General features: G+C 45.2%; 1 protein-coding gene across 1 annotated transcript; it reads right to left on the bottom strand.

The window, feature by feature from the left end:
* Positions 1–1,400: 1,400 nt before the first annotated feature.
* adgra1a (adhesion G protein-coupled receptor A1a) lies at positions 1,401–13,752 on the bottom strand (the record flags this gene model as incomplete). Its single annotated transcript, XM_084077598.1, has 5 exons — positions 13,631–13,752; positions 12,015–12,138; positions 8,964–9,082; positions 7,849–7,944; positions 1,401–3,027 (listed from the first exon to the last, which is right to left on the bottom strand). Exons 1-5 carry the CDS (start codon positions 13,678–13,680, stop codon positions 1,401–1,403), a joined length of 2,016 nt encoding a protein of 671 aa, XP_083933724.1. The 5' UTR covers positions 13,681–13,752.
* Positions 13,753–14,880: the final 1,128 nt, after the last annotated feature.

Here is a 14,880-nt window from a genome sequence, read left to right on the forward strand (position 1 = left end):
GTGCATTGAGTTGCACCCGAGGTATGACATGTGTTATATAAATATAAATGATTAATCAATCGACTGATCGATTGATTGATTGAAACATTAGACGGCCTCACACACAAAGACTCTACTACTGATTTATATTCTGGGGGAATTAAAAGGCAAACAGGCTCAACACACAGTCATTTGGATGCAGGATTCCTTGAGATTTGGGTGGACACAACCACGTACAATACAGGTATACCAACGTATTGTGGCTGTCGGGCAGAAACCTTGTATGTCCATCTTTCAACTGTTGGTGTATAAATGGATGCCCTAATTCGTGTGTCGCACAAAAGTAGCAAAAATAGACAATTTACGAGCGCACAACGCACCTCGATGTGATCGATCGATGCGATTTTTTGCGAGAGTAGCTACAAATGTGTCTTTGGGTTTTAGAAATATTTAACCAATGACAAGTATTAACAAGAGCTTGTGACTAAATAATGACATTGGATCCATTGGAACACGGGTTCTTTCTCTTTTTTTAATTTCCAGAAAAGTATCAAGGTTTCCACCCAACAGTGATGATCTTCTCACTCTTGTACTATAGTGAGGAGTCGGGGCATCATCTGACCACATTTGATGCGATGGGAATCCTCTGTCACGTCATTGTTCAATGTTCCCGGTAGTCCCGCCCACAATGGACGGCGGTACAGTTGTGACTCCCATCTTGTAATAGGTTGACCCCGTCCACTAAAAACATTTAACCATTTGAATGAAGAGATTTGAATGAAGAGAATTTGGTGTACATGAAAAGAAAGAGAAAAAAAGTGGTCTGACCTGAGTTGCAATTCAGGTCCGTTTCACTTAGAATAGAGGGTTAAGTGGTTAATACAAGGCAGGTGCGCAGTCAGAAGTGGATTGAGTTTGAGGTCCATGCAAAGTCCGCTTCTGCCCGCTCAGTGGCGTTCGAGTTGCGTACCGATAAGTCTCGGAATCGTAAATCACGCATTCCTCGTCACCATGCGAGGCCACAGGACCGAATCCCGTCGCGTCGACGTCTGATGCAGGGGAGTTCCGTCACGTCAAACCAGCTCTATGCACAGCAGCCATATTGGAAAGAAATTACACACCCGTAAGGGGCTATTTGGAACCCCCTCAAGGAACCATGAGGGTTCCTGGACCACACTTTGAGACTCACTGGTGTAGCAGTGTTTCCATTGAGCCAACCTGCCACAATATCAGCACCCTGACTCTGTTAGACCTGAATGGAACAGAGCCTTCATTAGTATCATTGGTAAAACCTGTGAAGGAAGTATGGAAGAGGCCCAACTTCTTTCCAATATGGCTGCTGTGCATAGAGCCTATTGGGTCAAATCCTGTCCCAACTCAACACGCAAATCGACGCAACGGGGTGTGAGGATCCGTCGGCTTTATACGGCGGTTTCGTTCCTCCAAGGTCCGGTCCGTACGTTCCCCGCAGCATCAGAGCCGAACAGGAAGTCCTCCTGCAGGCTGCCGTTCCTGCTGATGGTGCTGCGTCTGCTCAGAGCGGGGCGGGGGCGGGGCAGAGTACACCTGGGATAAACGCCCTGCTCCTCCTCTAGGGGGCGGGGCAGAGTACACCTGGGATAAACGCCCTGCTCCTCCTCTAGGGGGCGGGGCAGAGTACACCTGGGATAAACGCCCTGCTCCTCCTCTAGGGGGCGGGGCAGAGTACACCTGGGATAAACGCCCTGCTCCTCATCCGGACAGAGCATGTCGTCCTCCTCTTCATCGGCGATCTTCGAGCTGCAACTGTACGTCTCGGGGACTTGATGACGCTGCGCCACGAACGGCTCCGATATTTCTCGCCGACTTATCGTGGTGATAAGAGGCTCAGTTTTAGGAGTGCCGTACAGACGGCGCTCGTAGGTGTGTCCCTCCTGCGATGGCAGGAAGTGCGTGCTGTGGCAGGAAATGGTGTCGGCATGCACGCTGCGTGCCAGCAGGTCCTGGCAGGAACCGATGGGGTCCATGGCGCTGTGGCAGGAGCTCTGGCGCCGCAGCAGGCCACCGTGCTTATCCGGCAGAGGGCTGGGACACGCCATGTGCGCCCGCATCCACGGCACGTCGCAGCCCCCGGCCAGGCTCCCGTCTGGCAGCTGGGGGCTGTGACAAGCCACGGAGACGGCGTCCGCCAGGCCGCCACGCATGCTGTGAGGGCTGTCCAGGTGCGAGCCGTAGCCGCTGCCGCCGTCCATGCTGGTGGAGGTCATGTGGCCGTGGAGGTCGCGGAGGCAGGGGCGGGGCCGGTTGAAGGAGCGGGACTTGGTCCGGTCTTTGAGGCAGCTCTGCAAGGGGAGCGGCGGCCGAGGCAGGTCGTCGTGGAGGGACTGCGGCCGAGGCGAGGCGGCGCGGGACACGCAGCACGGGCCGGCGGGGCTCAGGGGCCGCGGGGGCAGCGGGGGTAGCGGAGGTGTTTTGGAGGACGTGTGGTGGTGGTTGTGGGCCAGCTGAGGGGACAGCAGAGGCTGTTTGCCTGAGCAGGGGGAGTCCAGGTAGCGCTGCTGCGGCTGCGACTGGACCACCCTCTGCCCCCCGCACGCCGGCCCGCTCCGTTCCTCCGATTTGGACGAGCAGCAGACCCACCAGCGCGTCCAGACGTCGTCACGCTTGGCACAGTGCTGGATGAGCAGGAAGAGCCCCAGCGTGACGCAGAAGGCGCCATACAGGCAGCTGAACACCATGTCCAGGAAGTGCCCCTGGGTGACGGCCAGCGCCCCCAACGCCCAGGTGGCCAGGAACAGGAGCAGGGTGACGGCTGTGGTCCGCAGCTGGGCTTTGAACGAGTGCTCGTTGGCCAGGACCGACATGCCGGTGGCGGTGGCATCGCCATGGGGCTCGCCGTGGCAGTGGCGCTCCTTGTCCTTGCTGCTCACAATGCGCACTTCGTACTTCCGCTCCGGATGGCGCTTGAGCTGGATGTAGGTGCACAGGAAGTAGATGGACATCACCAGCACCAGGAGCGCCACGGGGCCGTAGAAAGCCGCCAAGCTGGGCTGCCATGCCATCCAGCAACTGAGAGAGAGAAAGAGACAGACAGACAGACAGACAGACAGACAGACAGAGAGCATGTTTATTTTTTGCTTTGGCAGCATTCACTTATACTTTTGATACTTAAAGGAACATTTCACCCATTTCTAACCTTCTATAATTGGTCCACACTGATGGGTCCGTTACCCGCGGCGGTAAGGGGGGGGGGGGTCCCCGTTGCTTCACAGCTAAATTGCCATGGTAACTAAGGTAGGATTGCGTACATTTTCTTTCGTGAAATCTAGTTATGGATAAACTTAGCCAGGGTGAACTGGCTAAACTAATCTGGCAAGATAATTCAGCTTTCATGAAACTGATTAATCGCAAATCCTGGCTAAATTAACACATTAGCTGCCAAAGACGTATATATACGTCTTTTAATTATCAGCTGTTGTCCGCCAAAGACGTATATATACGTCTTTGAAAAAAAGGAAAGAAAAAAAAATGTTTTTTTTTTTGCATTTTTTTATAATTTCAACCCTTGTCGAATTACGAACAGATTAGGAGCTAGAAATGTTCGAAGATTTGCTGCTCCATTCACTTCAATGTTAAAATTCAAACGGACAAACAATTCACTTTGTTTTTTGGTTTAAAACTACTGGTTTTGAGCTATATTGAAACATCAAACAACACATGTCAACGAGGTCAAAATGACCTCGTTGACATTTGTGAAACCACACCTGAATCTCATCTGTGATTAGAAACCATCTGGGGATCAATCATACTGGAGGAAAATAATCTGTGGCTACGCGAACAGGTACCAAAAACATGGCAAAACCCTGTCAGAGGCTACAGACTTTTCTGAAAAAACTCTGGCAGTCAATGTGTTAAGCCAGGATAGGTGTTAAATCCAGGCTTAACCCCTAATTCTGCTTTCGTGAAATAGGGCCCAGACCTGCTTACAGATGATTTCACTAGTAGACAGGTTTCAGTGAGGACCAATTGTATGAAGATCAGATTGAAAATGGGTTAAGTGGTCCTTTACATACATTTCTCCTCCTTCAGAGTGACACACTTGCTCTTTTTTTTTTCAACAACACTTTGTCATTGTTGTTGACAACACTTGCAATAAGCTACATCTTATGTGTCAGTCAGACGTCTCAAGAGCTACCAAGATCATCCTGTTCAGAGCCTGTGTGGAAAGTATCCTTCTCTACGGTGCCAAAACATGGACAATGAATAAGGAGCTTCGGGATCGTCTTGACGGAATATACACAAGACTTCTCATGCGTGTCCAGAACCGATCATGGAGGAACCATCTAACTCAAAGCTCAGATTTATGGAGGCATCCCTTCCATCTCAAGCGTTGTGGCACAAAGAAGACTCCGCTTTGCTGGACATTACCACAGAGCAAAAGACCAGGGCATTTTGAATATTGACATCATCGATGGGGAATCCAAGCTAAAAGAAGCTGCAGGCTTTCTATTCCTGGAAAGTTAGCATGCTATTATGGAAGGCATTGTTCTCACTTATTTGATAAAAATCATTTTTTTTTGTTTTAATTGTGTAAAAAAAAAAATCTGTCTAATGATGATGTCACTGGTATAGGTGGGTTTCTGTCCATAGCCATCCTATAGGACACCGATTTTGTTTTGTGTCCTATACGTATTTTATCATGAGCATTGGTGAGGACCAATTATATGAAGATAGGTTGAAAATGGGTGAAGTCGTCGTTTAAACATTTCGTTAAACATAGGCAAGCATTTGGTGACAACAGCTGATCAGCTATTTTGGCAATATGACATACATGGAGAGGGCCACTATATTTCTACACTCACTCCAGGGGGCCGCATTGCATATTGTTGCTGTCGACAGAAACCTCTTATCTCCATATTTCAACTTAAATTAATGTCCCACTCCGTCATTCTACTATGTCACGCCAAAGTAGCAAAAATAGCTCGTCTACAAGCTCAAAATGCGACGCGTTTTACGCTTGTAGACCAGCAATTTTTGCTATTTTTTCATAAGAATCTTGAAAAGTAAACTTTTTATTTAATTTCAAACGCATTTAGTTATACTTACAATATGTTAACGTTATGAATGTAAATACAAATACATTGTACATAAAAAGACAATGCAATTTTAATACAAGTCATTAAACTACTAATATAGACTGAATTAAAGCGGGTCATGTTTGTATGTTTGGAATTGGAACAGCTGGAATCAATATTATATCAGTATTCCGATATTAACCCGCATTAAGTGAAGGTCGGGCCGCATGTGTCCCCCGGGCCGCCAGTTGCCCATGTATGGTTTAGGTAAGGGGTCTTCAACGTGTTCAGGCCAGGGACCCCTTAGCTGAAAGAAAGATGAAGCAGGGACCCCCCCCCCACACTACATATTGTAAAGAACTATGTCGCAGATTAAACTTTTTCATAGATTTCATAGCTTCATAGACTTTGTTTGACATACATTATCTTTTCTATTAATAGTTTGGATTCATGTTAATTGTGTATCTTCAGACAGTTAACCTTTTAAACCCTCAATATTTAGTCAACTTGACCTTTGGCTCTGTACTTGGTCTGCTCTTTTTCTTTCTACACCAAGTCTCAGAAAATAGCCGATCCACAAGCTCACGACGCCTCGCAGCGTGAGGCGTTGTGAGCTTGTAGATCTGCCGTTTTCGGCTAATTTACCTTTCTCACAAAGATTTGGCGGACCCCCTGTTGTTACTCTGAGGACCCCTTGTAGAAGACCCCTGGTTTAGGTAATTAAAGTAGTATTTCAGCCCAAAAATGACTTATTTTATATCATTTACACACCCCATGAAGCCTTGAATTCATGGATATGTTTTTGTTTTTGTCAAATTCCTAAGCCAATTGGCTGACCTGCGACAGAAACCTCAGTCTCCTACTGAGTCTCCTACTGACCAATGGCCCAGTCATCAAATTATAAGGCTGCACTAGCCTTCCTGCTTTCGTGTATAGAGGGGCGGGTTTAAAATCAGCGCGGAGAGAATGCGCCTGATCCCATTGGTTCACCGATCTGTCCGTCAGCCCCCGCCCCCGTCAACACAACATTACGAGCGATGCCCACTGCACTCTGGTTGGTTGGGGAAATGAAACACTTCCTATAGAGCGTCGCAGTTCCCGCCCACTTCCAGTTGCCGGAAGTAAATACTCAATGCATTTTTCCCATTGACTTTTCCGAAAATATTTATATAAATTAATTTAAGCCTAGAATGAAGCTATCCAGGATGCTGGTGAATCATGACCATAAAACGTTTGATTCTGTGAAAAAACTTTTTTGAAAACGGCAAAACAAAGGGTATTTATTAAACATAGTATATCATATCATTAAATATAAAATTTTAAAAAATCACAGAAAAAAGGTTTTATGGTCATGATTCACCAGCATCCTGGATGGCTTGATTCTAGGCTTAAATTCATTGATATAAATATTTTTGGAAAAGTCAATGGGAAAAATGCATTGAGTATTTACTTCCGGCACCCGGATTCTGTGCAACTGCGATGCTCTATACCGGGTACACCGACGCGCTGGTCCAGGCTTTTATTTTTTAGCAAAACTAAACAATAAAAGCCTGGAGATCGAGGCTATCAAATTATTGACTTAGGAATGCGACAAATAAAAAAATCTCCATTGAATTCAAGGCTTCAATCATGGGGTGTGTAATTGATAGAAAACTAGAAAAAGTGCTCCTCGGAGCACAAGTCTCCGCCTGGTGAGGTAGGTTATTATGGCCTCCTTATTCCTAGGCCGTGCACAGCAATCGGACACTGCATGCATGATTTGAGAAATTTTGTTCTAAAAATGTGTTTTGCTAAATTTGACCTGCTGGTGGCGCTATAACAGGCCAATGTTAAAAGGGTGGCATTTGTTCCTCAACGTAGTGCAAATGTGCATTCAAAGTGTCACCGCAATCGGACGCTGCGTTCATGATTTGCTGCATTTTGTTCAAAACGGGCCACTCCTGCAAACATTACATGTCAATGTTAGCCAATCAGGATGGAATATGAAAAATCAAACAGATCCGTCTTGATCACATGACTATAAAGATCATGTGTACCGATTTGCGTGAAATTTGGATTAAATCTGAAGGCTTAATATCAAAAAATGTGTTTTACATAAGTCTGCCTCCTGGTGGCGCTATAAAAGGCAAATGTGAAAAATGCAGGGCAAAGATTTTTCCTTGGCCTCTAGAGAGTGTGCATACAAAGTTTTACACTGATCGGTGCAGTTATAGGTAAAAACACGAATCGGCCTGTTACAGCGCCACCATGAGGCTGATTTGAACATTTTCAATTGGCATTTCTTCCTCGGCCTAATGGGAATGTGTGTGCATAATTTCACGGAAATTGCATGCTGTTTTCATGATTTGAGGCAGTACTCCTGCAAACTTTGAAAGACAATTTTTGCCAATCAGGATGGAATAGGAAAAATCTGAAATGAGGCGTTTCTTTTCGTGACTATAGAGATACTGTGTACCGATTTGGGGGATTTTTGGCCAAAATCTGTAGGAGTACTGTTCAAAAATGTGTTTTGCACAAATCGGCCTCCTGGTGGCGCTATAAAAGGCCCATGTGAAAAATTTGGAGCAGAGGTTTGGCTTTGGCATCCAGGGAGTGTGTGTGCACAGTTTCGCTGCGATCAAGCCAACAGTGCCAGAGATTAGCTGTCCACAAAATGACAGAATGACACACGGACGGACGGACGGACGGACAGACACACACACACACGGACGGACGGACAGGGGGTAAAACATACTCTCTCGCCATGCCTTTCGGCCTGGCGGAGACAATAAGTAATGTTTTGGGTGAACTACTCCTTTAACCAACAGATACTTACTAAAGAGCCTCCTCCGTGCTTCCATAATTATCCAGACCAAACACTGCTGTCACGCCAACAACGATGAGTGGAACGCCATTACTGAACACATAGAACCTGTGTAAACACACAACCATGAGAGGAATGAATATTACTGAACACATATAACCTGTGTAAAGACATAACCATGAGAGGAATGAACATTACTGAACACATAGAACCTGTGTAAAGACACAACCATGAGAGGAATGAACATTACTGAACACAACCTTTTATCGCTTTTTTTTGGTGATATCTGACTTTCATAATGACAGTAACCTTGCCACATTGTTTTTGTCCCAAATGGGCCGCCGTAGTGTTTACAAGCGGCTTGCATCCAAGCCGCTTGTAAATCACGGCTGAAATCTCGAAGTCTTACGAGACTTCCGGAGGGGCGCATCTAACATCAAACACCGCGGAGAGTTTCTGTCATTATGAATGTCAGATATCACCACAAAAAAAAATATTCGAGCGATAAAAATACGCGATCGCATGGACCATCCTCTCTGGTTTTTAGCTGCGGCGGACTCGAGATGGAGTTATGAAAATGTTCTACTGTACCACTCATCCTAGGATATAATTATATCATATAAATTCAGTGGTGTAAAGTAACTATTTTTTGGAAAGGGGAAAATCTTGAAAAAGGAATGAACATTGTGGAATAGTTTGGATTTATTTTATCAACTCAAATCTTCTCTTATGGGGTCTATCGCACATAATCTTTTAAAATTGAAAAATCTTTTAATTGGAGTATGGATATATTTATTTTGTTGCTGTCAGGCAGAACCCTCCTTTAAATATCTCCATATTTGAAAATGTTATGTTTTTTTTTCATAAATTAATGTCCTACTTCGTCACACTTCAGTGTCACACAAAATATGCAAAAATAGCAGATCTACAAGCTCAAACCGCGTCACATCGTGGCGCGTTTTGAGCTTGTAGATCTGCTATTTTTACTACTTTTGAAATCTGAAAAGTAGCAGTTTTGTCCATGTCCTGTCTCTCCACACTATCATGTCTAAAGAAAAGAAAAGAAGAGATAAAAAATACTAAAAAGATTAAATTAAAACAGTATTCCTGTATTGTTTTACTCTTACCTGAGTACAGCGGTCTTGGTTTGAGTGGGAGGGCGGGACACATCGGTACAGACGTTCCTAGCGGTCAACAACAGCCACAGCATGGTGGACAACGATGCATAGTGGATGATAACTCCAACCTGACATGGTAACATGACAACATGATACAACATAACAGCATGACCAGTAAGACTCCCTAATCGGGAGATAAGCGACCGTAGGTCACATGTATACAGAAGAGGGCTGTAACGGCGATTGGGGCATTTTATGTGAGCTGCAGTGGCAGGGGGTCCTCCACTGGGGGCGCCACCACTTTTGCATCCGTTCTGGAGCACCAGGAGTGGGTGGTCCCCGGGAATGCCCCGTGAGCAGCCCCGTTGTGGTGGTCATTTGGTAATTTGTCCACATGTGCTCATTTTTTACACTTGGGGGTCCCCGAGGCAGCTGGGGGTCCCTGGAGCTCCGGGGGTCCTTGGAGGGTGTAGTTTGGCAGGTAAGGAGTGTGTGTGCAAAATGTGGCATGGATCGGGGCAATGGGTGCGGAGATATGAGCAGGGCAAAAGTGTGACGTGTGTGACGGAGTGACGGAGTGACGGACGGACACCTGGAGCAGCTTTCTGTAGTAAGTGCGACCTACGGTCGCAATAACACAACGATGCATAGTGGATCATAACTCAACATACTCTCACTCCCAAATAGTTCTATAGTGACTTCTTGGGACAAATGTGAACAAATGTCTGACGTGACGGGGGTCCCCTTCAGGACATTTGACGCCATCCTGGTCACTCCTGCATTCCTGGAATGCAGAGGTGCCGTTCTCAAACCCAAGTGAAAGGGTGACAGCTCTGCTAAAAAACAACAACAAAAAACAGATGACGGAGCCACGAGAGGCACTGGCGAGTGAGTCGTTAGGCAAGCGAGTCGGCCTTGCCGAATGGTGCAAAGTCCACTTCAGCCGACTCAGCGCCGTTCGAGTTACGTCACGATAGGGACAGAATCGTAACCCATCGTTCCCCCTAATCAGCATGTGCCGTCGCCGGTACCCTCGACACGTGAAACGTTTGCCGCTTGGTCGAATCTGTCCCAAGCCGTCATCCGTTCTACCAAATCTACATAATTGTTTTTTTTTACTTTTAAAACACCCTATGACTGATTATCTAGAGATAATATATTCCAGAAATCAAGCGCTCTGGTGGGGCAAAACTCATTAGCATTTTAATGCTCCAAAAATGACACATTTCTCATGTTGTGGCTAGAAGCCCACAGTTGGATGGGAGGCATGCGTTAATCCGACAGACCTTTTCTCCGACTATGTGGCATCCGCGTGCGGTTAGGGTTAGGGTGCGGGTTTGGTTCGGGTTTAGTATTGAAACGTCGGAGCGCTGCGCTGTCGGAGGAATGCGCTGTCGGACTAACGTACTGCACCCCAGTTGGATGTACTACTGGGAATGTATAGAAATGTTGTATCAATGCAAACAAACTGATCTGAACCTAGACTGTCCCTTGGGGAGGGGATGTAGGTCGTTATGAAGGGGAGGGGCTTAACTTCTTCATAGGGGCTGTATAGATGTATATTATTTCCTGTTAGTAAACATGAGAGGATGCTGCGCGCGCAAGAGAGGGATTTGCATGCAATTTCTAAAGTGAGCCTATAGAGGGCGCCATTACCCGCAGCAGCTCTGGTCAAATGTCCATTCCTAAAAAAATAGTCTTCACCGGGTTTAATGAAAGTAGATTAAATTATGCATTTTGTAATATCTTGTTTACTCAATAAAAATGATTTGTCGGAAGTTGGATCTGTTTGTATATAATAGCAGCATTATGCCTATTATGCCTATAATAGCAGCATTATGCCTATTATGCCTATAATAGCAGCATTATGCCTATCTAAATCCCGAACACAACAACAGAGTGAAGGGCGCTTCCGGTTCGTTCTACCCGGGCATGTGCAGATTGCGCATTCTACTCTGTGATGACGTCGCGCGGAAACCAGTCTATAACAAACAGTGCTCATTATGCAATTATTATATATTTTGTGCAGGAAAAAAACAGTCCCCCTGGATTTCAAAGTTCACATTTAGTGTGCAACTAGCTTGTTTTTGTTTCCCATTAGCACTAAATTAATTTGTGTTACCATACCTTTTACAGTTTACAGATGCCTGTAGTTACTAAAGTAAACATTAGATGTTGGAAGTATATCACATTGTCCTTTGGGGGGCAGCTGTAACTTAGTTGGTAGAGAGGCGTTCTGGTAAGAGGCAATTTGTTCAGAGTGAGGAGGGGATATGAGGTGTCCAGCATCTACTCAAGCTTTTGTCTGCATCCCAGAGAGTTAAGTTGCTTGATTCAATATAGATCTGATATTCATTTGATCAGACAAGCCCCCTCCTAGATAAGCCCATTCAACTTCAAACTCCATGTTAGACTACCGGTAATTGAAAACCAACACATTCCTTGTTCTGGTGACTGATATTGTCCTTATAATGAATAAGACCTTCAGTTTTTGATTAGTTATTCTATTATGTTGATATTTTCTGTAATGTAATGTTGCATCAAGGAGTCCTGTAAGTTCATGCATTAAATCCATTAAGTCCATGCATGAAATAAGAAATTGAAAAATGGTGATCTCCCCATTCACCAGAAGGGATGTGTGTTTTCAATGAGTCTAACATGGACACATTGTCAGTGGCTGCCAAAGTTTCTAGAGAACTCCTAAAGTGTGGCTGCAAAGCGAGCCCCTGTTGTAGAAAGTGTCGATGCCAGGATGCTGGTTTAACAGCTCAGAATAGACTGATCAGGGTTGGGCCCTAGAGCCCATAGGTAGGAAGCAGTTTAGAGAGTTCAACTGGCTCCCAGTAGAACCCAGGGTTACCATGACTATGGTTCATAAGATCATATATGGGGAGGTCCCCATATTTTTAACTCTTTAACTGCCAGAGTAGTGGTGTAATAATGTGTCACTGCTGCCAGCGAAAACAGGCGATTTTACTGTAAATCATGGAATATTCTCCGTGACCTCTGTCATCACGGAGGTCGCCTCATTGATCTTAGGACAGTTGATAACGTACGCACCAGAGTACACAGCGCAGGATAGTTGATCTGGTTGATGCCGGTAGCAAACGTGCTGAACGTCACGCCCATGTGGAACAGGAAGTTCACCAGGGTGTGCCAGCCGTCCCTGTTGATGCGAATCACCCTGAAAATAACACACAATACAACTTCACATACATCTGAATGGTTCATTGATTGATTCATTCATTCATTCATTCAGTCTATGATGTCAGTACTATGACATCATATTCATGCCATCAGGGATCTTCATATGTGGGGATATTCTCAGGTCGGGACACCAATCCCATCCAATCAGGAGAGAACTCATAAATACAGGATAAACAAGTGAAATTGGAAGTGATGAGACGCCAAATAAGCAAACACAATTGGAACGGGAACACTATACAATTTAAACTGATAAATGGGTTCTCTCTCCTGATTGGATGAAATTGGCAACCCACCTGAAGATGTATTTTCTGTTTATGAAAGAGCTGGAGAGATGGGGAGACAACAAACACTCAATAGCAATGATAACCATCACTATTGAACTTTAAAACAAAAAAACTTTTTCTTTTAACCAATAAATATCACTTACCTACCTTTAATGTATTCTGTGTATTTCACTGGCAAATTTGGAAGTGTACACCCTATGACGTCATACGTCATCGTTTGGCGCCATTGGCTGTACACTCTGCACCCTACGACATAGAATATTTTTTTTCCCACACTATATATAAGATCTCCTCACATCACAACAGCATTTAGGTTAGACATTGGCAAAGTTTTACTTTGACCATTTAAGCCCTTACTTCTCCGTTGTACGTCAAATAGTGATAATATCAGATTTACAAGCTCACAATGTGTCGCAGCACGGCAGGTCGTGAGCTTGTCGATCTGCCACGTCTACTGAATGTCTGTCTGTTTTCGCCGAGTCGTCGACAATTTTCACCAAGTCTTCGAAAATGTTCGCCTCATGTTCGGAAGTTTTCGCTGATGGTTCGTGCATTTTCGCCGATAGTTCGCCTCTTTTCGCCGAATGTTCGTCTGTTTTCGCCGAACATTCGCCTCTTTTCACTGAAAGTCCGCCTACTTTCGCCGAACGTCCGTCTGTTTTCGCCAAGTGTTCGTCTGTCTTCACCGAATGTTCGCCTATTTTCTCCAAACATTAGGCTATTCTCTCCTAACGTTCGACTATTTTCACCAACCCATCACCCGTTTTCACCCAATGTTACTCTATTCTCGCCAAACTTTTTCCTATTTTCACGGAGTGTCCGTCTAGTATGACATGCCCTGAATTGCCATGCTAGATCCCATGTGATGAGTTCTGTCTTCTAGAAAATCGATTCTCATTGTCTTTAATTTCAAGGACCCCAGTTTGATATACCGTATATACTGTAAGGCCACGGACCCCCACTTAATATATACTTATTTTTTTTAATCTCTGAAAATGCACAAATGCAACCAAATGGACCCTTCCATTTGATTGCACATTTTGTACATTTTTAGAGGTACTGACCCGTAAGGGTTCCATTCGGACCAATTCGGGTCAATTTGGTGACTGTAACTGTCTGTTCTGCTCAGACAGTTACAGACCCCTGGGGGAACCAGTAAGGTTATTTTATCTTATTTTTTTCTACCTGTGGTGCACAATGTAGGTGATGATGGAGACTAGCAGACATAGCAGCATGACGGCCGTACAGGCGTACACCACGGGATGCAGGTAGTCCCCGGGGTACGGCGGGAAGGACAACACTCTCTTCAAATCCTGAAAACAATTCAAAGTCAATGCAATTCAAAATAAATTCAAATGGACTAAAAGTCCTAACCCTAGTGGATCTTCTTTACCTGTAAAGTTTCTGCCCAACATATAAGATAGCCGACCTCTTCCCACTTCCCAGATCTTTCCCTGTAAAGTAGTTTTCCCCCATTGTCGTGCCTGATTAACCTGTTTGTCTCCACTGTCGTGTCTGGGTAGCTCAATCGGTAGAGCACTCGCCTTTCGACCACAAGGTCATGAGTTCAATTGCGGCCACCGCCAACTCAGCAAATGAGTAGCATGGCTTTGGTGTGGCAGGTGGTGTGGTAAGTACTGGGAGCTGATGGTAAGTGTTACGCTCCACCTCAGCAATCCATCTCCCAGGGCTCTAGCGCATTGTGAAATGGGGTTTGACTCCTGCGCTCTGGCTGATACCGACAATATGCCTCTCAAAGCTACCTAGCTACTGTCTCCACTGAATTGCCACCCAGGTGTGAAATGGCACCTGGCAAATGCCCCCCTTTCTCCATGACAAGGCAGGGCCTTTGAAATTGTCTGATGACTCATTTGTATGTGTTTTATTTTTTGCACCTTATGTCTAATCATGCACATACCTGCTTTCGCACCTTTTGCTTAACCTTGTGTACATACCATGTAAATATGTAGATATCCTGATATTTTTTGCCAGACCTGAAAGGTATGGCCTACACTAGCCTTTGTCACCAATTTGTCCATACATGGTATGTCTGGTTGTGGTTAAGTTTCTTATGGATGAATAAATAGGCACAGACTAGTCGTGACATCACTATTATGTCACAAGTATAAATACGGTTGGTATATAACGTAAGACACAAAGATTTCAGAATTAGACTTCACACGACTTCACACAACACCGGCTTAGGTCTGGCACAACCAGGGCCTGTTCCTCAAAAGGGAATTAGAGCTTAAGCCTGGCTTTAACACCTATCCTGGCCTAATTTAGCCAGGATTAGGGCTGAATCGGTTCCTCAAAAGCTGAATTAGCTTGAAGATTAGTTTAGCCAGTTCACCCTGGCTAAGTTTAGCCATGACCCGATTCCTCAAAAGAGAATTGAAGCAATCCTACCTTAGTTACCATGGCAATTTAGCTGT

Source organism: Gymnoscopelus microlampas (genome assembly GCF_963454915.1).
Source record: "Gymnoscopelus microlampas genome assembly, chromosome: 14".
Lineage (NCBI taxonomy): Eukaryota > Metazoa > Chordata > Actinopteri > Myctophiformes > Myctophidae > Gymnoscopelus > Gymnoscopelus microlampas.